The sequence below is a fragment of the Lipotes vexillifer genome, unplaced genomic scaffold (assembly GCF_000442215.2).
Source record: "Lipotes vexillifer unplaced genomic scaffold, Lipotes_vexillifer_v1.1 scaffold776, whole genome shotgun sequence".
Taxonomy (NCBI): domain Eukaryota; kingdom Metazoa; phylum Chordata; class Mammalia; order Artiodactyla; family Lipotidae; genus Lipotes; species Lipotes vexillifer.
The window spans coordinates 2,379,303-2,400,352 of record NW_006777292.1 but is presented as its reverse complement, the minus strand read 5'-3'; the positions used below and the strand labels follow the sequence as shown (position 1 = coordinate 2,400,352).

Below are 21,050 nucleotides of genomic sequence, written 5' to 3'. Positions count from 1 at the left end.
CACACCTCACCCTTCCCCCTCCCCATATCCTCAAGTCCATTCTCTAGTAGGTCTGTGTCTTTCTTCCCATCTTACCCCTAGGTTCTTCATGACATTTTTTTTTCTTAGATTCCATATATATGTGTTAGCATACAGTATCTGTCTTTATCTCTCTGACTTACATCACTCTGTATGACAGACTCTAGGTCCATCCACCTCACTACAAAAAACTCAATTTTGTTTCTTTTTATGGCTGAGTAATATTCCTTGTATATATGTGCCACATCTTCTTTATCCATTCACCTGTTGATGGACGCTTAGGTTGCTTCCATGTCCTGATATTGTAAATAGAGCTGCAATGAACATTTTGGTGCATGACTCTTTTTGAATTATGCTTTTCTCAGGGTATATGCCCAGTAGTGGGATTGCTGGATCATATGGTATTTCTATTTATAATTTTTTAAGGAACCTCCATACTGTTCTCCATAGTGGCTCTACCAATTCACATTCCCACCAGCAGTGCAAGAGTGTTCCCTTTTCTCCACACCCTCTCCAGCATTTACTGTTTCTAGATTTTTTGATGATGGCCATTCTGACTGGTGTGAGATGATATCTCATTGTAGTTTTGATTTGCATTTCTCTAATGATTAATGATGTTGAGTATTCTTTCATGTGTCTGTTGGCAATCTGTATATCTTCTTTGGAGAAATGTCTGTTTAGGTCTTCTGCCCATATTTGGATTGGGTTGTTTGTTTTTCTGTTGAGCTGCGTGAGCTGCTTATAAATTTTGGAGGTGAATCCTTTGTCAGTTGCTTCATTTGCAAATATTTTCTCCCATTCTGAGGGTTGTCTTTTCGTCGTGTTTATGGTTTCCTTTGCTGTGCAAAAGCTTTGACGTTTCATCATTAGGTCCCATTTGTTTATTTTTGTTTTTATCTCCATTACTCTAGGAGATGGGTCAAGAAGGATCTTGCTGTGATTTATGTCATAGAGTGTTCTGCCTATGTTTTCCTCTAAGAGTTTGATAGTTTCTGGCCTTACATTTAGGTCTTTAATCCATTTTGAGCTTATTTTTGTGTATGGTGTTAGGGAGTGATCTAATCTCATACTTTTACATGTACCTGTCCAGTTTTCCCAGCACCACTTATTGAAGAGGCTGTCCTTTCTCCACTGTACATTCCTGCCACCTTTATCAAAGATAAGGTGACCATATGTGCATGGGTTTATCTCTGGGCTTTCTATCCTATTCCATTGATCTATCTTTCTGTTTTTGTGCCAGTACCATACTGTCTTGATTACTGTAGCTTTGTAGTATAGTCTGAAGTCAGGCAGCCTGATTCCTCCAGCTCCATTTTTTGTTCTCAAGATTGCTTTGGCTATTTGGGGTCTTTTGTGTTTCCATACAAATTGTGAAATTTTTTGTTCTAGTTCTGTGAAAAATGCCAGTGGTAGTTTGATAGGGATTACATTGAATCTGTAGATTGCCTTGGGTAGTAGAGTCATTTTCACAAAGCTTTCTCTGCATCTATTGAGATGATCATATGGTTTTTCTCCTTCAATTTGTTAATATGGTTAATCACATTGATAGATTTGCGTATATTGAAGAATCCTTGCATTCCTGGAATAAACCCCACTTGATCATGGTGTATGATCCTTTTAATGTGCTGTTGGATTCTGTTTGCTAGTATTTTGTTGAGGATTTTTGCATCTTGATATTGGCCTGTAGTTTTCTTTCTTTGTGACATCCTTGTCTGGTTTCGGTATCAGGGTGATACCAGGGTGATGGTGGCCTCGTAGAATGAGTTTGGGAGTGTTCCTCCCTCTGCTCTATTTTGAAAGAGCTTGAGAAGGATAGGTGTTAGATTTTCTCTACGTGTTTGATAGAATTCGCCTGTGAAGCCATCTGGTCCTGGGCTTTTGTTGGTTGGAAGATTTTAAATCACAGTTTCAATTTCAGTGCTTGTGATTGGTCTGTTGATATTTTCTATTTTGTCTTGGCAGTTTGTGCATTTCTAAGAATTTGTCCATTTCTTCCAGATTGTCCATTTTATTGGCATAGAGTTGCTTGTAGTAATCCCTCATGATTTTTTGTATTTCTGCAGTGTCAGTTGTTACTTCTCCTTTTTCATTTCTGATTCTATTGATTTGAGTCTTCTCCCTTATTTTCTTGATGAGTCTGGCTAATGGTTTATCAATTTTGTTAATCTTCTCAAAGAACCAGCTTTTAGTTTTATTGATCTTTGCTATTGTTTCCTTCATTTCTTTTTCATTTATTTCTGATCTGATTTTTATGATTTCTTTCCTTCTGCTAACTTTGGGGGTTTTTTGTTCTTCTTTCTCTAATTGCTTTAGGTGCAAGGTTAGGTTGTTTATTCGAGATGTTTCCTGTTTCGTAAGGTAGGATTGTATCGCTATAAACTTCCCTCTTAGAACTGCTTTTGCTGAATCCCATAGGTTTTGGGTCGTCATGTCTCCGTTGTCATTTGTTTCTAGGTATTTTTTAATTTCCTCTTTGATTTCTTCAGTGATCAGTTCGTTATTAAGTAGTGTATTGTTTAGCCTCCATGTGTTTGTATTTTTTACAGATCTTTTCCTGTAATTGATATCTAGTCTCCTAGTGTTGTGGTCGGAAAAGATACTTGATACAATTTCAATTTTCTTAATTTTACCAAGGCTTGATTTGTAACCCAAGATATGATCTATCCAGGAGAATGTTCCATGAGCACTTGAGAAAAATGTGTATTCTGTTGTTTTTGGATGGAATGTCGTATAAATATCAATTAAGTCCATTTTGTTTAATGTATCATTTAAAGCTTGTGTTTCGTTATTTATTTTCATTTTGGATAATCTGTCCATTGGTGAAAATGGGGTGTTAAAGTCCCCTACCATGAATGTTACTGTCGATTTCCCGTTTTATGGCTGTTAGTATTTGCCTTATGTATTGAGGTGCTCCTATGTTGGGGGCATAAATATTTACAATTGTTATAACTTCTTCTTGGATCGATCCCTTGATCATCATGTAGTGTCCTTCTTTGTCTCTTCTGATAGTCTTTATTTTAAAGTCTATTTTGTCTGTTATGAGTATTGCTACTCCAGCTTTCTTTTGGTTTCCATTTGCTTAGAATATCTTTTTCCGTTCCCTTACTTTCAGTTTGTGTGTGTCTCTAGGTCGAAAGTGGGTCTCTTGTAGACAGCATACATATGGGTCTTGTTTTTGTATCCATTCAGCCAATCTGTGTCTTTTGGTGGGAGCATTTACTCATTTACATTTAAGGTAATTATCGATATGTATGTTCCTATTCCCATTTTCTTAATTGTTTTGGGTTCGTTATTGTAGGTCTTTTCCTTCTCCTGTGTTTCTTGCCTAGAGAAGTCCCTTTAGGATTTGTTGTAAAGCTGGTTTGGTGGTGCTGAACTCTCTCAGCTTTTGCTTGTCTGAAAAGGTTTTAATTTCTCCATCAAATCTGAATGAGATCCTTGCTGGGTAGAGTAATCTTGGTTGCAGGTTTTTCTCCTTCATCACTTTAAATATGTCCTGCCAGTCTCTTCTGGCTTGCAGAGTTTCTGCTGAAAGATCAGCTGTTAACCTTATGGGGATTCCCTTGCTGCTTTTAATATGTTTTTTTTGTATTTAATTTTTGACAGTTTGATTAATATGTCTTGTTATATTTCTCCTTGGATTTATCCTGTATGGGACTCTCTTTGCTTCTTGGACTTAATTAACTATTTCCTTTCCCATATTAGGGGAGTTTTCAACTATAATGTCTTCAGATATTTTCTCCGTCCCTTTCTTTTTTCTCTTCTTCTTCTGGAACCCCTATAATTCGAATATTGGTGTGTTTAATGTTGTCCCAGAGGTCTCTGAGACTTTCCTCAGTTCTTTTTTTTCTTTTTTCTTTATTCTGCTCTGCAGTAATTATTTCCACTATTTTATCTTCCAGGTCACTTATCCGTTCTTCTGCCTCAGTTATTCTGCTATTGATCCCATATAGAGTATTTTTAATTTCGTTTATTGTGTTGTTCATCGTTGCTTGTTTCTTTAGTTCTTCTAGGTCCTTGTTAAATGTTTCTTGCATTTTCTCTATTCTGTTTCCAAGATTTCAAGTCATCTTTACTATCATTATTCTGAATTCTTTTTCAGGTAGACTGCCTATTTCCTCTTCATTTGTTAGGTCTGGTGGGTTTTTATCTTGCTCCTTCATCTGCTGTGTATTTTTCTGTCTTCTCATTTTGCTTATCTTACTGTGTTTGGGGTCTCCTTTTTGCAGGCTGTAGGTTTGTGGTTCCCATTGTTTTTGGTGTCTGTCGTCAGAGGTTGGGTCAGTAGGTTGTGTAGGCTTCCTGGTGGAGGGGACTAGTTCCTGTGTTCTGGTGGATGAGTCTGGATCTTGTCTTTCTGGTGGGCAGGTCCACGTCTGGTGGTGTGTATGGGGGTGTATGTGGACTTACTATGATTTTAGGCAGCCTCTCTGTTAATGGGTGGGGTTGTGTTCCTGTCTTTTTAGTTGTTTGGCATAGGGTGTCCAGCACTGTAAGCTTGCTTGTCGTTGAGTGAAGCTGGGTGCTGGTGTTGAGATGGAGATCTCTGGGAGATTTTCGCTGTTTGATATTATTTGGAGCTGGGAGGTCTCTTGTGGACCAGTGTCCTGAAGTTGGCTCTCCCACCTCAGAGGCACAGCACTGACTCCTGGCTGCAGCACCAGGAGCCTTTCATCCACATGGCTGAGAATAAAAGGGAGAGAAAGAACTAAAGAAAGGAAGGAAGGAAGGAAGGGGGAGGGAAGGAAGGAATGAAAAGATAAAATAAAATATAAAGTAAGATAAAATAAAGTTATTAAAATAGAATAATTATTAAGAAAAAATAATTTTTTCAAAAGAAAAAAAAAACGCACAGATAGAACCCTAGGACAAATGGTGGAAGCAAAGCTATACAGACAAAATCTCACACAGAAGCATACACATACACACTCACAAAAAGAGGAAAAGGGGAAAAAATAATAAATCTTGCTCTCAAAGTCCACCTCCTCAATTTGGGATGATTTGTTGTCTATTCATGTGTTCCACAGATGTAGGGTGCATGAGGTTGATTGTGGAGCTTTAATCTGCTGCTTCTGAGGCTGCTGGTAGAGATTTCCCTTTCTCTTCTTTGTTCTCACAGCTCACAGGGGCTCAGCTTTGGATTTGGCCCCACCTCTGCGTGGAGGTCACCGGAGGGCGTCTGTTCTTCGCTCAGACAGGACGGGGTTAATGGAGCCGCTGATTCGGGGGCTCTGGCTCACTCAGGCCAGGGGGAGGGAGGGGTACGGAGTGCCGTGCGAGCCTGCGGCGGCAGAGGCCGGCATGACGTTGCACCAGGCTGAGGCGTGCTGTGCGTTCTCCCGGGGAAGTTGTACCAGAATCCCGGGACCCTGGCAGTGGCGGGCTGCACAGGCTCTCCAAAAGGGAGGTGTGGATAGTGACCTGTGCTCGCACACAGGCTTCTTGGTGGCGGCAGCAACAGCCTTAGCGTCTCAAGCCCGTCTCTGGGGTCCGTGCTTTTAGCCGCGGCTCAGGTCCGTCTCTGGAGCTCCTTTAAGCAGCGCTCTTAATCCCCTCTCCTTGGCGCACCAGGAAACAAAGAGGGAAGAAAAAGTCTCTTGCCTCTTCAGCAGGTCCAGACTTTTCCCCGGACTCCCTCCCGGAGTGGGAGGGAGTGGCGCACTAACCCCCTGCAGGCTGTGTTCACGCTGCCAACCCCAGTCCTCTCCGTGAGCTCCGACCGAAGCCCCGCCCGCTCCGGCGGGTGAGCAGACAAGCCTCTCGGGCTGGTGAGTGCCGCTGTGCGGGAATCTCTCCGCTTTGCCCTCCGCACCCCAGTGGCTGCGCTCTCCTCCGCGGCGCCGAAGCTCCCCCCCTCCTCCACCCGTGGTCTTCGCCCGCGAAGGGGCTTCTTAGTGTGTGGACACTTTTCCTCCTTCACAGCTCCCTCCCGCTGGTGCAGGACCCGTCCCTATCCTTTTGTCTCTGTTTATTCATTTTTCTTTTGCCCTCCTCAGGTACGTGGGGCGTTTCTTTTGGGAGGTCTGAGGTCTTCTGCCAGCGTTCAGTAGGTGTTCTTTAGTTGTTGTTCCACGTGTAGATGTATTTCTGGTATATCTGTGGAAGGAAGGTGATCTCTGCGTCTTACTCTTCCGCCATCTTCCCCTCGTCCGCTCTAAAATTTTTGATAATTTATGTTGCTCTATCTTCAAATTGATTTCAGTATCTAATCTGCTAGAAGTTATATGTGGTTCTTTTCTATATATGTCCTTCTCTTTATTTAAAGTGTTCAAACTTTCTTCTAGTGTCTTGATTTTTTGTTTGTTTGTTTGTTTGTTTTGGCCGCACCGCTCGGTACGCGGGATCTTAGTTCCCCAACCAGGGATTGAACCCGCGCCCTGTGGAGTGGAAGCACGGAGCCGTAACAAGTGGACTGCCAGGGAAGTCCCTAGTGTCTTGAATATATTGATCTGTTTATGTTGATCTTTTTCATTGTGGATTGTGTGTTACTGCCTTTTTTTTTTTTTTTTTTGCGGTACGTGGGCCTCTCACTGTTGTGGCCTCTCCCGTCGCGGAGCACAGGCCCCGGACACGCAGGCTCAGCGGCCATGGCTCCCGGGCCCAGCCGCTCCACGGCATGTGGGATCCTCCCGTACCAGGGCACGAACCCGCATCCCCTGCATTGGCAGGCGGACTCTCAACCACTCCGCCACCAGGGAAGCCCCTGCCTTTTAATTTGCCTAGAAAATTTCGTTGGATGCCAGACAATGTGATTTTTACTTTTCTGGGTGGTGGATATTGTTTTATTCTAATAAATATTTTTTCTTTTTTTCTGAGATGTAATTATATTACTTAAAAACAGAATATTACTTTTAGGACCAGCTTTTAATAAGCTTTGTTAGGTGGGACCAGAGCAGCTGTTAATTTAGAGCAGAACTTACTGTGATGATTGAAATATATTATAACCCTATACTATCCAATGCAGTAGCTTTTAAGCATATAGAATGTGTCTGGTGAGACTAAGGAACTAGTGTTTTAATTTTAATGGACTTACTTTTAAGGAGGTACTGTATTGGAATAGAAGCACAGTACCACATTTAAAAACAGAGGTCTGGGGTTAATTTGGCCCCACTGCTGAGGTTTTACTCTTCTGAAAATTTTGTTAGAAATTCACTAGGCATTGGGAATACTAAGTATTCCAGCCCTTATTTTAGAACCTGGGATTCATCCCCTTGCTACTTTTTTGTTTTTAATATTGATTTATTTTATTTATTTATTTATTTATTTTTTGGCTGTGTTGGGTCTTAGTTGCGGCATGCAGGATCTTTCTTTGCGGCACACGGGCTCTTCGTTGCGATGTGCGGGCTTCTCTCTAGTTGTGCTGTGCGGGTTTTCTCTCTAGTTGTGGCTTGCGGACTTCAGGGCGCGTGGACTTTGTGGCGCGCGAGCTCAGTAGTTGTGGCACACGGGCTTAGTTGCCCCGCGGCATGTGAGATCTTAGCTCCCCGACTAGGGATTGAACCGGCGTTTACAGACGTGAGTTTTTTTTTTTTTAATTTATTTTTTATATTTGGCTGTGTTGGGCATTCGCTGCTGCACACGGGCTTTCTCTAGTTACGGTAAGCGGGGGCCACTCCTCGTTGCAGTGCGCGGGCTTCTCATTGCGGTGCCTTCTCGTGTTGCGGAGCACGGGCTCTAGGCACGTGGGCTTCAGTAGTTGTGGCTTGCGGGCTCCAGAGCGCAGCCTCAGCAGTTGTGGTGCATGGGCTCAGTTGTTCCGCAGCATTTGGGATCCTCCCAGACCAGGACTCGAACCCGTGTCTCCCGCATTGGCAGGCGGATTCTTAACCACTGTGCCACCAGGGAAGCCCACAAGGTGGTTTCTTTACCACTGGACCACCAGGGGAGTCCCCCCTTGCTACTTTTTTAAAGTATTTTCCTTGCTCTTTAGGTGGTTTCCTTGTATGTAATGCTTGTCAGTATGCATTACAGGTTAGAGGAGACCCTCTATATATCACTGGGGCTCACTCTCTGTGCAGATCTCTTCTCTTTGGCACTGTGCCCTGTGAAGTGCAGCCAAACCTGCCTTTGTCTTCCTGGACTCCCATCTCTGTATCCTCACCTTGAGTGATGCCTGGGTTGTGCTGAGCTGTGGTCTGGGAAATTGCAGGAAATAAGCTGGTGCAATCCTAGTGCTTACTTCATTTGTTTACACTCACCCAGGAATCACTGTCCTGCCTGATGCCCAGTCCTGCCTGTCCTGCCTGATGCCCAGTATCTGAAAACTTTATTTCTTATATTTTCCTAATTTTTAGTTATTTCAGGTAGGACAGTAATATGATCTTTGTTATTTCATTTTGGCCACAGGTGGAAATCCAAACCGGAACAAATTTAAGCAGTAAATTGAGCAAAATCTTTCTCAGTGATGCCTTTTAGTGTTTGAATGGCATTTATTGAGATAACACTATGTATATTCTTGTTTTGTTATTTTTATTTAGTTAGGAGTCTTAGATAACAAAGTAATATAAAAATAAAGAATATAAATTCTTATCACCTAATGAACTATGCTTGTGTGAATTTTTTATTACTTAAATATTTCCCTCTGACTTGTGTAACTCTTTTTGCCATTTGGGGTTACTTGCTTGTTTTTCTGAGAAAGTAAAATGTATTGTTGCATTATGTATTTATTACAGTAGTCCCCCTTTATCTGCAGGGGATACATTCCAGGACCCCCAGTTGACGCTTGAAACCACAGACAGTAGCGAACCCTGTATATACTATGGTTTTCTCATCCATACATATCTATGATAAATATGATATATATGTTAATCTCTTACTGTGCCCACAGTAAGAGATCAACAAGAATAACTAATAATAAAATAGAACAATTACCTAATATACTGTAATAAAAGTCAGGTGAATGTGGTCTCTCTCTTTCAAAATAATCTTACTGTATACTGTCTCACCCTACTTCTTGTGATGATGAGAGATGATAAAATGCCTATGTGATGAGATGAAGTGAGGTGAATGACATAGGCATTGGAAACATAGGCTTAGGTTACTTTTGACCTTCTAACAATACATCCAAAGGAGGAACAGAAGAGGGATCATCTGCTTTGGGTGATCCTGGGTTATCCAGCCATGACGACTGACATCCATGACTGAATGTCAGAGCAGACGATGACATGGTTGGGAATTCCGAGTGGGATGGATCCAGTGAGATTTCGTCATTATAGTCAGAACAGCAAGCAATTTAAAACCTATGAGTTATTTATTTCTGGAATTTTTCATTTAATATCCTCAGACTGCAAGTAACTGAAACCGCAGAAAATGAAACCATGGATAAGGGGGAGCTGCTGTATTAACAGTGTTTAATTTTCTTTTTTTATTTCACAAAAATAGAAATGGTCTAAAGGCAATCTGTAGTTTGGAAGAGGTTCTAGAAATTGAGATCACAGAGATATTTTCAGATATTCAAAGAAAGCTACAAAATAGGAAATAATACAAAAGATGCTGTTTTATCACTTGATCATTTCACCTTAACGTTATAATAAAGCACTGGATCATAACTGTGTTAAGTTAGAAAAGTATAAAGAGAACCTGTATCAGTCACATCCACTTAGTGAAAAACATTCTTAATGTCAGAACAGTTCATCCAGCTTTTTGAGCTTCTTAATGGTTAAATAAGATCACTGTATTGTCATCATTTATTTCATGATTTATAATAGTATGCCACATTCAAAAGCATGAAAGAAAATATGATTTCAGAGTAGTAACTATCTATGAAAGTCTTTAGTATTCATTCTTAAAGTACTTGTAAAATATATCACTTTATCTAAGATTCCTAACCAAATAAAAACAACAAAACCGGAAACCTCTGTTACTTAAATTTGTTCCTTTATACTCCCATTTGTAGAAAAAAATAGAAGTCTGATGTAATGCATTAGGAGGAGTCCTGAGCTTGAATTCCATATTGCCCTTTACAGGTTGTATGAGTAACCTTGCTAATAAGACTGTTTTCCCTATTTTGAAAATAATATTCTTCCTTGGTTTGCATGTTGTGAGGCCTGAAATTGATGTTACGTGGCAAACAGATTGAACTATGCCTACAATAAAGCAAATGCTCTTGATAATGGTTTTCAAAACTGCCTCTAGAGGTAGTACTATTGTAATACATAATATTTTCTAGAGATTGGAATTTAAGTATCCTGGCCTAAGGAGAGTGATGAGTCCCATAACGAGAATTGAATGTCAGATTTTCCTTAACAACATTCCTTCCAGACCATTTACATTGCCTTTGTATTAGTGATAATAATAATCTTGTGTAAACGTCCCCAAGATATTTATTGCTTCCCTTCTTAACAATTTTGAAAAGCAATGTATTTTACATAAAAATTTCTTACAGATACACCAAGTATCACTGCTAAACTAATTAATGAACAAAAAGATGACAAAGAAAAGAAAAACCATGAAGAGAAGGAAAAAGTTAAGGCAGAAAATGGATTTCAGGACAATTACAGTGTTGTTGTTGCTTCAGGTATGCTTGCTTGCTTTCCTTTTTTTTTATGATCTTCATTTTGTTTGGGTTTCTGTAAAATGTAACAATTTATATTTACAGGAACTTCATGTAATAAAAAGTATTAATGCAAAAAGCTGGCGTAATGATGTCTTAATATTAAATACACAATTATTGCACCAGAAATCCATTACTTTTTGGCACTGGAATTATTAAACTTATTTTGAGCTTAATATATTTTAATCAGATACTCAGCATGTGTAAATAGATATTTTGTTTCAGCTTGACAGCGTACTGGGAATTATACTCTTAAAAGTTCACTAAGTGTTAAGGAATTTTTCTGTAACCTCCTATTTATTGATTGATTGATTGCTGCATCGGGTCTTAGCTGTGATGCGTGGGCTTCTCTCTAGTTGTGGCACGCAGGCTTAGTTGCCCCGTGGCATGTGGGATCTTACTTCCCCGACCAGGGATTGAACCTGCATCCCCTGCATTGGAAAGAGGATTCTCAACCACTGGACCACCAGGGAAGTCCCTGTAACCTCCTTTTTTAAAAAAAGTGAAAAAGTATTCACTAGTTTTACTTACGATATTGTGCTTATTACATAAAATTAGAAAATAAAAATCATCAAAAGAAAATTGGCTGAAAAGTGAGTTTTTACTGTTAGATGCAGGAAGAAGAAAAAATGGCCATGATAAGTGATAATTTTGGAGGATATTTTCTTTAACAAAATTCTTAGTTCAGAAGAGAAGGCTCAGCTTAGATTACCTTACTCCTCAAATAGCAGACCTATATATTGGTTTAATCCATCCTATCTCAGAGAAAAATTAAGAACACAAGATTTTCTGTACATATTTGCACAGAATTACATTCTAGTAAATGGATGGTCATCTATATGTATCTCAGAGAATATAGGAGTTAATTTATACTTTCTTGGAAAATAGTTACACATGCAGCCAGTTATTCATGGAGTATAATAAATGACAGGTAGAATAATAAATGATAGGTAGAATCAGGTAGAATCAAGAGAATAGATATTTAATGAGAAGAAATATTTCTATCTTTTGGCATTAGGAATGTGGTGCTTTAGTAATATATTGTAGAAATACACTTTTACTTCATGAGTGTGTTGGCTATATAAAATCTTGGTGATTTTTTTTCTTTTAGGGCTGAAATCCCAATCTAAACGTGCTGTGTCATCTACACCACCTCGCCCACCATCCAGGAGAGGGAGGACAATGCCCGATAAAACAGGAAGTGCTTCCTCAGGAGCAGAGGCTGCCAACAAAATAATTACTGTCCCTGTGTTTCACCTGTTCCACAAACTCTTAGCTGGTAGTGTTCACATTGATAAAACATATAAGAAATTTTAGTAATCTCACAAGTGTACCAATCAGATGTGTAATCAAGTGCTATTGATGAGATAATTTAGTGAGACTTTGTCCATATAGTTCCCTCTAAAAGAAGTGAGAACAAAAAGGGAGTAACCTATTTCGTACCCTTTTTAACACTATAATGTTGCATTTTTTTTTTTTTTTTTTTGCGGTACGCGGGCCTCTCACTGTTGTGGCCTCTCCCGTTGCAGAGCACAGGCTCCAGATGTGCAGGCGCAGCGGCCATGGCTCACGGGCCCAGCCGCTCCATGGCATGTGGGATCTTCCCGGACCGGGGCACGAACCCATGTCCCCTGCATCGGCAGGCGGACTCTCACCAACTGTGCCACCAGGGAAGCCCTAATGTTGCATTTTTACACTTTACTTGCTTCCTAAATTTTGTTATGAATGTGCCATAAAATGATCAGTAAAATTAATGTTTTTGTGTGTTCATAACAAGTTATATAGGATGCAGTGAGGCTAATTTTAAAGAATTAGTTCTAGCTGTGGAATTCTTAGATGTAGCCCTGATAGTTAAGCTTCCTCTCTACCTAAACGTATTCTTTGACCAGTATACTTTCCGTTGGTCAAGGTGATAACCATTTTATCTGCATTTTTGTGCTATATCATTATAATCAAATTGCCAACTAACTTTGACTGGATTTTACTTCTTAGCTTTACATTGTTGATTTAAAGCAGAGGTCAGTAAACTATCGCAGGTGGACTGGATGCTTCTTGTAAAAACATTTTTTTAGGAATACAGCTATGCCCATTCATTTATGTATTGTCCATAGCTGTTTTCATGCTACAGTAGAGTTAGTAGGTTGCAGCAGAGACCATATGGCCTCCATAGCTTAAAATATTTTTTATCTGGCCTTTTATGGAAAAGATTTGCCAATCCCAAATTGATGGGAATGTTTCTTATTTTTCTATTCACTATGGCTCTCAGAAGATGTTGGTGGGATTTGGTTAGCAACTGATTAACACTTTGTATAGATATTTTTGTTCACATATGTCAGAAGTAAATTTGAGTTTTGTAAACTTTCTTTGGGCAGTTTTTAAATTGCTTTGAAATTAGTGTCAGAATCAAACTCTTACCTGTAATTTAACTTAGTAAAAGCATTAAGTAATTGAGTAAATTGAGTCAAGTAAATGTCTCCCTCTTGGATTCCAGGTTTAACTTAGTTATGTCATTTTTAGGCCAGCCATTGCCAGCTGAAATGACGCTTGCCCAACTTTTAACTCTGCTATATGACCGAAAACTTCCTCAAGGTTACCGTTCAATAGATCTGACAGTTAAATTGGGTTCTAGAGTTATCACAGACCCAAGTCTGTCAAAAACAGATTCTTTTAAAAGACTGCACCCTGAGAAAGGTATGTGTATGATATTTCTTTAAAATTGCAGTCTGTAATCTGAGCAGGCAGGGATTTCTATAGCTGATGACTTAATGTACATTTTTGTTACATCAACTTGAGATACTTTTCTTTCTTTATGACTGAGTTATCTGTAAATATAGAAAATTGCCATTATTTCCATTGGATATTAATGTTAATTCCTTGTGTAGCATCACTTATTTTATGGGCCCATATGCTTTAATTTTCTTTTTCCTTTGGCCACGCTCTGTGGCTTGCAGGATCTTAGTTCCCCAACCAGGGATCGAACCTGGGCCCTCATCAGTGAAAGCATGGAGTCCTAACCACTGGACCACCAAGGAATTCCCTAATTTTTAAAAATATTATTTCTGCATGAGCCATGTGAATTGTTCATAATTTTATAATCAAAGTGAGAACCCCAATTTAGAATTTCCAATTTACTGATAATTTATATTGAGTGATATTTTGTGCTCATAAACATTTTTTACCTTAAACAAAAGTGGGATCATACATTTTGTCACCTTTTTATTTTTATATATTCAATTAAATATTTATAAATGTGCGTTTTATTGCCTATTTTTAATATGGATATAACAATTTATCTGTTTCACAATTGTTGAAGGAATCTGATTGTTTCCGATTTTTCACTATTATAAATGGTATTTAAGCAATGATTTTCATAGTGTGGATATAGTGTCATCTTATTTATTGTCAATCTTTCTCATGGTGAAAGATTCAATTATTAGCCTTTTGTACTCTTTAATAAATTTTAGTACATTTTCTTTGCCCAGATTTTGAGCAGGATGATTTGTCTGTTTTAATGTTCGTAGGGTCTGGTTATGTGTGAACATAAACTTTTGGTTTCCCTCTGTGAGTGATTTGAAGTTAACCAATATGGTATAATTTTCAGTTTTCAGTAAGAAAAGTCTTTGTCATTATTCAGTTTTTCCTAATTGGATACTTTAGAGCATAACATGCACATACATTAATATTTTCTGGAGTCTCTGATGTTTTACTTATTTGCCCTAAAGGACAATACTTCTCAAACTTCAGTATTCTTGTAAATCACCTAGAACATTATAAAAATGCAGATTCCTACACAGTCTAGGATGGGACCTGAGAGTCTACATTTCAGAAGCTCTCAGGCTGATACTGATGCTTACTAGTCCATGGACCATATACGTCGAGTAGTAAGACTGTAGGGAGCAACATCAGAAGTTATCTAAATGTGTTTGTAGCATCTAGCCTAAAATAGCTGTATCTGAATAACTTAAGATAATTATGCTCTTTTGTTGAGTAGAGAGATGACAACAATATTTGCTTTGTAAATGCAAATCCTCTCTTAGCTGTTATTTGCGATTATTCTTCTAGATCATGGAGATTTACTTGGTAGTTGTCCCGATGATGAGGCTCTCACTCCAAGTGATGAATGTATGGATGGGATACTGGATGAATCTTTACTTGAAACCTGTCCCATTCAGTCACCATTACAAGTTTTTGCAGGAATGGGTGGACTGGCTCTTATTGCAGAAAGACTACCCATGCTATATCCAGAAGTAATTCAACAGGTAAGATAAGATTCCTAATTAATTATATCATTCCATGGGAAAGACCTTCTGTTTTCTGGTTTGTGTTTAACTTAACGTTTGGAAGTACCCTTTCCCTTAAAGTCTTTGAGTAGCATATAAACCTTTCAAAGCTCATATATGGAGCTTTGTAAGAATTAATTTGGTAAAGAAATGTTGAAGACCAAGCAGATTTGCCAGGGGCATCACACTGTAGCATTTACTTTGATTTCATGGTCATCACACTGTAACATTTTTGTTTCTGTGCTTCCTAAGGTGTGATATTAATTACAGATATTACTGGAAATGGGAGAGTGAAATAGTCATGTATACTTCTACCCAAATACACTATGTCTTTTGGCTTAACTTTTATTCCTTTTTAAGTGCCATTTGCATTTAAGTAGTTTTTAAAACATTAATTTAACCTCTTCCCCTGTTCATTAATGTTACTGTCACTGAGGTGTGTACTTTCGATGTTCTGTTATTAATGAGGGGGGAGTGTGATACATGGAGAGTTGTAAATGCCGAGCTCTTTATTTCTGTTAATTGAGGTAGGGGAATTATTCTCTCTAATTTTATCTACTTGTGTGTGTGTGTGTGTGTGTGTGTGTGTGTGTGTGTGTGTGTGTGCGCGCCTGCATTAGTTTCTTAGGGCCGCTGTGACGAAGTATCACAAACTGGGTGGCTTAAAACAACAGAAATTTAATTCTCTTACAGCTCAGGAGGCTATAAGTCTGAAATCAAGGTGTCACCAGAGCCATGCTCACTGTGAAGGCTCTAGGGGATTATCCTTCCTTGCCTCTTCTTAGCTTCTGGTTATTTCTGGCAGTTAATGGCATTCATTGGTCTATAGCTGCATCACTCCAGTTTCTGCCTGCCTTTTCACATGGCCATCTTCCTTTTGTGTATCTGTGTGTCTCTGTATCTCCCTCTCGTTATAACAACACTGTCATTGGATTTAGGGTCCACCCTAAGCCATTATGACCTCATATCTTAATTGATTACATCTGCAAAGACCCTGTTTCCAAATAAGGTCACGTTCACAGGTATTGGGGGTTAAGACTTGAGCATATATTTGGGAGGATACAGTTCAATCCACAATAATACCTATTCAGTAAATGGTTATTACTTAACCTGCTATTCAAAGAACTTATGATATTTTTATTTTAAGATAATATAACCATGATATAAGATGACTGTCACAGAAAAATATGAGTAAAATTTTATTTCTTCCCAGAAAATGTAATGATACAGCCAAAAGTTTGAAATGGAAAAAACTTCAACATTCTCAAGATTACTGTTGTTCAATGAAAATGACTTCCCTAATTCAGTATTCAGTATGCTTTATTATATTGAGTGGAAATTGGGTGCTGCTGTAATATATACCTAAAAGAGTGGAAGTGGCTTTAGAATTGGGTAGCTGTCAGAGTGTGGAAGAATTTTGAGGAGCATGATAAAAAGAGGTCTAGATTGCCTTGAACAGATGTCTAGTAGAACTATGGATGGAAAGCCTTTGCCAGTGAGGGCTCAGTTGAAAGTGAGAATCACAGTAGAGAGAACCTGTGTATCATAGAGAATACCTAAATTGGCTTAAGCAGACTGTTGGTAGAAATATGGATGTTAAAAGTACTAATGGTGCAGCTTAGAAAGAAATGAGGAACATGTTATTGGAAACTGGAGGAAAGGGTATCCCTGTCTTTTATTGGTAGAAATCCTAGCATATTTATGTCCTGAATGTGGAAGGCAGTACTTGGAAGTGATGAACTTGGATATTTAGTTGAATTTCCAACCCGAGTGTGAAGTTACCTGTTTTCTTCTTGGTGCTAATAGTAAAATGTGAGAGGAAAGAACTGTTGAGCAACAAGCAACCATCACTTGACAATCTGAGAAATTCTCAGTCTATCCAGATTGCAAAAGATGGTAAAATTAGAGATTTGCTGTCCGAAAAGCATGCTCTGGAGAAAAAGCCAAGGATGTGGCTGTTCAGCCTTTGCTGGTGCCTCAGAAAAATCAAGATGCTAGTGCATTCAGTCACACAGAGTGCTATTTGAAGAGAGCAGTCATATTATTCATGGATCCCCTTAGCCATCTAAACAGAAGCCAAGAATAGAGAAAGTTGTGTGACAGTGGTAGCAAAGTCAAAGGAGGAGATGTGACTGTGGAAGCAGAAGTTCAAATGAAGCGGCCCAAAGCCAAGGAATGTGAATAGCCTCTGGAAGCTGGAAAACACAAGGAACCCACACTCCCTGAGAGTCTCCAGAAGGAACACTTGATATTTAGGATCAAAAGCTTTGATTCTAGCTCCATAAGACTCTTTTTGGATTTCTGACCTCTAGATCTTTAGTATAATAAATTTGTGTTGTTTTAAGTAAGTTTGTGGTGATGTGTTACAGCATACCATATAGGAAATGAATACAGATTTTGGTCTGTACTTTCTTAGGATGTTTTTGTCTCGTTTTGGTATCAGGGTAATACCGTCTTCTAGAATGGGTTGGGAATTTCTAATACTTCATATTAAGAAAACTGTTAGATGGATTTTTCTACAGATTAAACACTAAAGATTACAAAATTAGTGATAGAGAAGATGTGTCAAAAGAAATCATCACCCAAACTGAAGCCTGGAATGTATAAGGAATGAAAAGAACATAAGAGCTATATGGATGTGTAGCTAGAAGTGAAAAATTCTGACGAGAATTTATGGTTGCAGAAAAAGAGTGGATTGAAACAGGGACAGAAACAGTACAGAAAGGAAGAAAATTTCCAGAACTGATATAAAACCTCAATCCAAAATTCAAGAAGCTCTGTAAACCCCAAGCAGGATATTCATATGTAAGAACATTATGATAAACTGCTTAAAACAAAAACAACAGAAGAGCTTGAAACCAGCCAAAAAAGCAGTGAACTCATTTCTTTTCAAAACAGTAACAATAACACTGACAACTAATCTTTCATCAGAAACCTTGGGAGCCAGGGAATTACATCTTGGAAATGTAAAAAGAAAAAAATCTGCCATCCTAGAATTTTATACCCAGTGAAGAAAATTTTGTACATTTCCCTCAACCATTACTACTCTTTCCATAAAAGTTAAATTGGTAAAACAAAATAACAGGTATAGGATTAACTCTCCTGTATATATAAACTCTGGACAGACTATTTTAAAAAAATGTTGAAAGGCTCTGGAGAGCAACTAAAAGTAGGCACATATTGAAGAGGATTTAAACACAAAAAGAATGGAACCACATTGGGTGAGATTAGTGTCTACATGACTTTTCTCCTGAGAATACTCAGTCTCTGTGGGGTAGGATGGTAGAACTCATGCAAAAGCTACAGAGGAGTTTGGTTCTTCCATCCTGGCTGGAAATTAAAAGGGGAGGAATTCAAAAAGGAGGGAGCCACAGATGGGGGAGCTCCAGGAATTCTGCACATGAATTTCTGCACAACAATAGCTGGCTCCTGAATTATGGATACATAGGATTCTTGAGGGAAAACTAGAAGGGTGAAAGAGCTGTCCAGAGATTTCAGCGTCTATCCAGCATGGAGGAGACAATTTGCAGTTCTATTCCTTCCAAGTTAGAGGTAAAAATCTTGGCTTTTCTATTGGAATTGCAAATGAGTCACACATTAAGAGTATAGATGGCATCCCGGTAATTAGGGATTCACTTGAGAAGTAAGAGCAAAACCAAAATAGACTCTCCTAATAAATTTACAGAAGGCCTCAAGGTGACCTATCAGTAATTTAACTATTTTCTAAAGTAAAACTGAACACATTGCAGAGTGTGATTGTAGAACTAAGAGTTACTACAACATCTCATCAACAGTGTACGGTGTATAATAGAAAAATTACCAGACGTGCAAAGAAATAAGAAAATGTTACCTGTGGTTAACAGTAAAATAAGTCAGTGAACAGATCTTATTCACATTTTGCCAGTTGTCCCACTAATGTTCTGAAGGACAAAAGGAAAAAAATTCAGTTTCTTTTGCATGATTTGAGGGAGGTAATCGTCAGAGATTCAGTTCAGGATCATATATTGCATTCAGTTGTCTCTTTAGTCTCCTTTAATCTATAACAATTCTGTTAACCTTTGTTTTTCATGACCATGGCATATGGAAGAGTACAGGCTAGAAATTTTGTCTATATATGTAGTCACAGATATATATGTTTCTATATATTTTTTCCTAGATTTGTTTGCTTATAGGGCATGGAATCAGACTACCTCCAGCAGTGTGTACATACCTATATACCATATCTTCTTCTTAAAATACCGTTTCCAGTAAAATCAGTGCCCCTTGGAAAAATTCTAGGATTGGGGCAAAGAATGTACAAGATGAGCCTAGATACAGAAGCCTGCTTTAAGAGGGTTCCACTGACCAAATCTGATTCTTCTTGGGCATCAGATAAAATGATAGTAACAGACTATAACTTATAGAGTAAAATTAGAATCCGTATGGATATAAATTAATAAATGAATGAATAAATAGATGGAGAAGAAGGAAACTTTTTTAAAAAATATATATATATATTAATTAATTTTATTTATTTTTGCTGTGTTGGGTCTTCGTTTCTGTGCGAGGGCTTTCTCTAGTTATGGCAAGCGGGGGCCACTCTTCATCGCGGTGCGTGGGCCTCTCACTATCGCGGCCTCTCTTGTTGCGGAGCACAGGCTCCAGACGCGCAGGCTCGGTAGTTGTGGCTCACGGGCCTAGTTGCTCCGTGGCATGTGGGATCCTCCCAGACCAGGGCTCGAACCCGTGTCCCCTGCATTAGCAGGCAGATTCTCAACCGCTGCGCCACCAGGGAAGCCCCAGGAAACGTTTTTGTGTACAGTTCAGTGCCAGCTAATGTAGCAGGAAGGGTTGAATTCGAAAATCACCATTTGGCAACTACTGTAATAATTATTATTTCACGCAGCATAAAAATGCTAACACTAATGATCAAAGTTTAATGTGAAACAGGGTATTTATATAGTCTGAAAGAACCTGTCTACAGATACTTAACTAAGTACAAAGGAGAAAATAGTAATTTTTAGAGTAGAGATACTTGGCAGACACCACCATACTCATGGTATCATGTAACTCATTTTAAAAAACATGTCCTGGGCTTCCCTGGTGGTGCAGTGGTTGAGAGTCCGCCTGCCGATGAAGGGGACATGGGTTCGTGCCCCAGTCTGGGAAGATCCCACATGCCGCGGAGCAGCTGGGCCCTTGAGCCATGGCCGCTGAGCCTGCGCGTCCGGAGCCTGTGCTCCGCAACGGGAGAGACCACAACAGTGAGAGGCCCGCGTACCCCCCCCCCCCCCCCCCAAAAATGTCATTTTACTGATTTTTTTAAAAAATTTTATTTTATATTGAAGTATAGTTGATTAACACTGTGTTAGTTTCAGGTATACACCAAAGTGATCAGTTATACATCCTTTATTGATTTTTATATTCTTATATTTTAAGGAGATCATTTGAATTCAAGTCTTTAATTTGAATCTGATGTTGAAACATACAAATAGCCAAACAAAATTGTTTTTTCTTTAGGTGAGTGCTCCAGTTGTAACATCTACCACTCAGGAGAAACCAAAGGATAGTGATCAGTTTGAATGGGTGACTATTGAACAATCAGGGGAATTAGTTTATGAAGCACCAGAAACCATTGCTGCTGAACCTCCACCTATCAAGTCAGCAGTACAGACCATGTCTCCCATACCTGCCCATTCTTTGGCTGCTTTTGGATTATTTCTTCGTCTTCCGGGCTATGCTGAAGTGCTACTAAAAGAAAGAAAACATGCCCAGTGCCTTCTTCGCTTGGTTTTGGGAGTGACAGATGATGGAGAAGGAAGTAAGTGTTTAGTGTTATTAATGAAATTTAATGTAGGTAGGTTGTGTAAAATTACTCAGATCATTGCCTATTATTCATCATTTATTTATTTCATAGTTTAGCTACTAGATAATTTCTTATTGGCAACTTAGTTCCAATAATAGATATAATAAATCCTAAAGAAGCTTCATTTTCACTTCTTGATTCATTCAAAAGTTATATATTGAGTGCTTACAAAACTGCTGGGCATCGTTGGAGGCATTTAAAGATGAAGCAGGTATTTAGATCCTGCCACCAAGTAGCTAATGTGTTCCAGTAATAGCAATGAGGAATGTATATACACATATAGACTTATCAAGTTGTAAAAGCCTTGAGAGAAGTACAGTATTATGGAGGCTTACAAGTGTGAGATTATTTCCTT

General features: G+C 38.8%; 1 protein-coding gene across 1 annotated transcript in view; it reads left to right on the top strand.

Moving 5' to 3' along the window:
• BIRC6 (baculoviral IAP repeat containing 6) overlaps positions 1-21,050 on the top strand; it is a 244,499-nt gene that overhangs the window by 151,752 nt on the left and 71,697 nt on the right. The window contains 5 exon segments of the mRNA XM_007450952.1: positions 10,403-10,534; positions 11,682-11,849; positions 13,088-13,261; positions 14,633-14,829; positions 20,350-20,650. Coding sequence (XP_007451014.1) covers positions 10,403-10,534; positions 11,682-11,849; positions 13,088-13,261; positions 14,633-14,829; positions 20,350-20,650 — 972 coding nt within the window.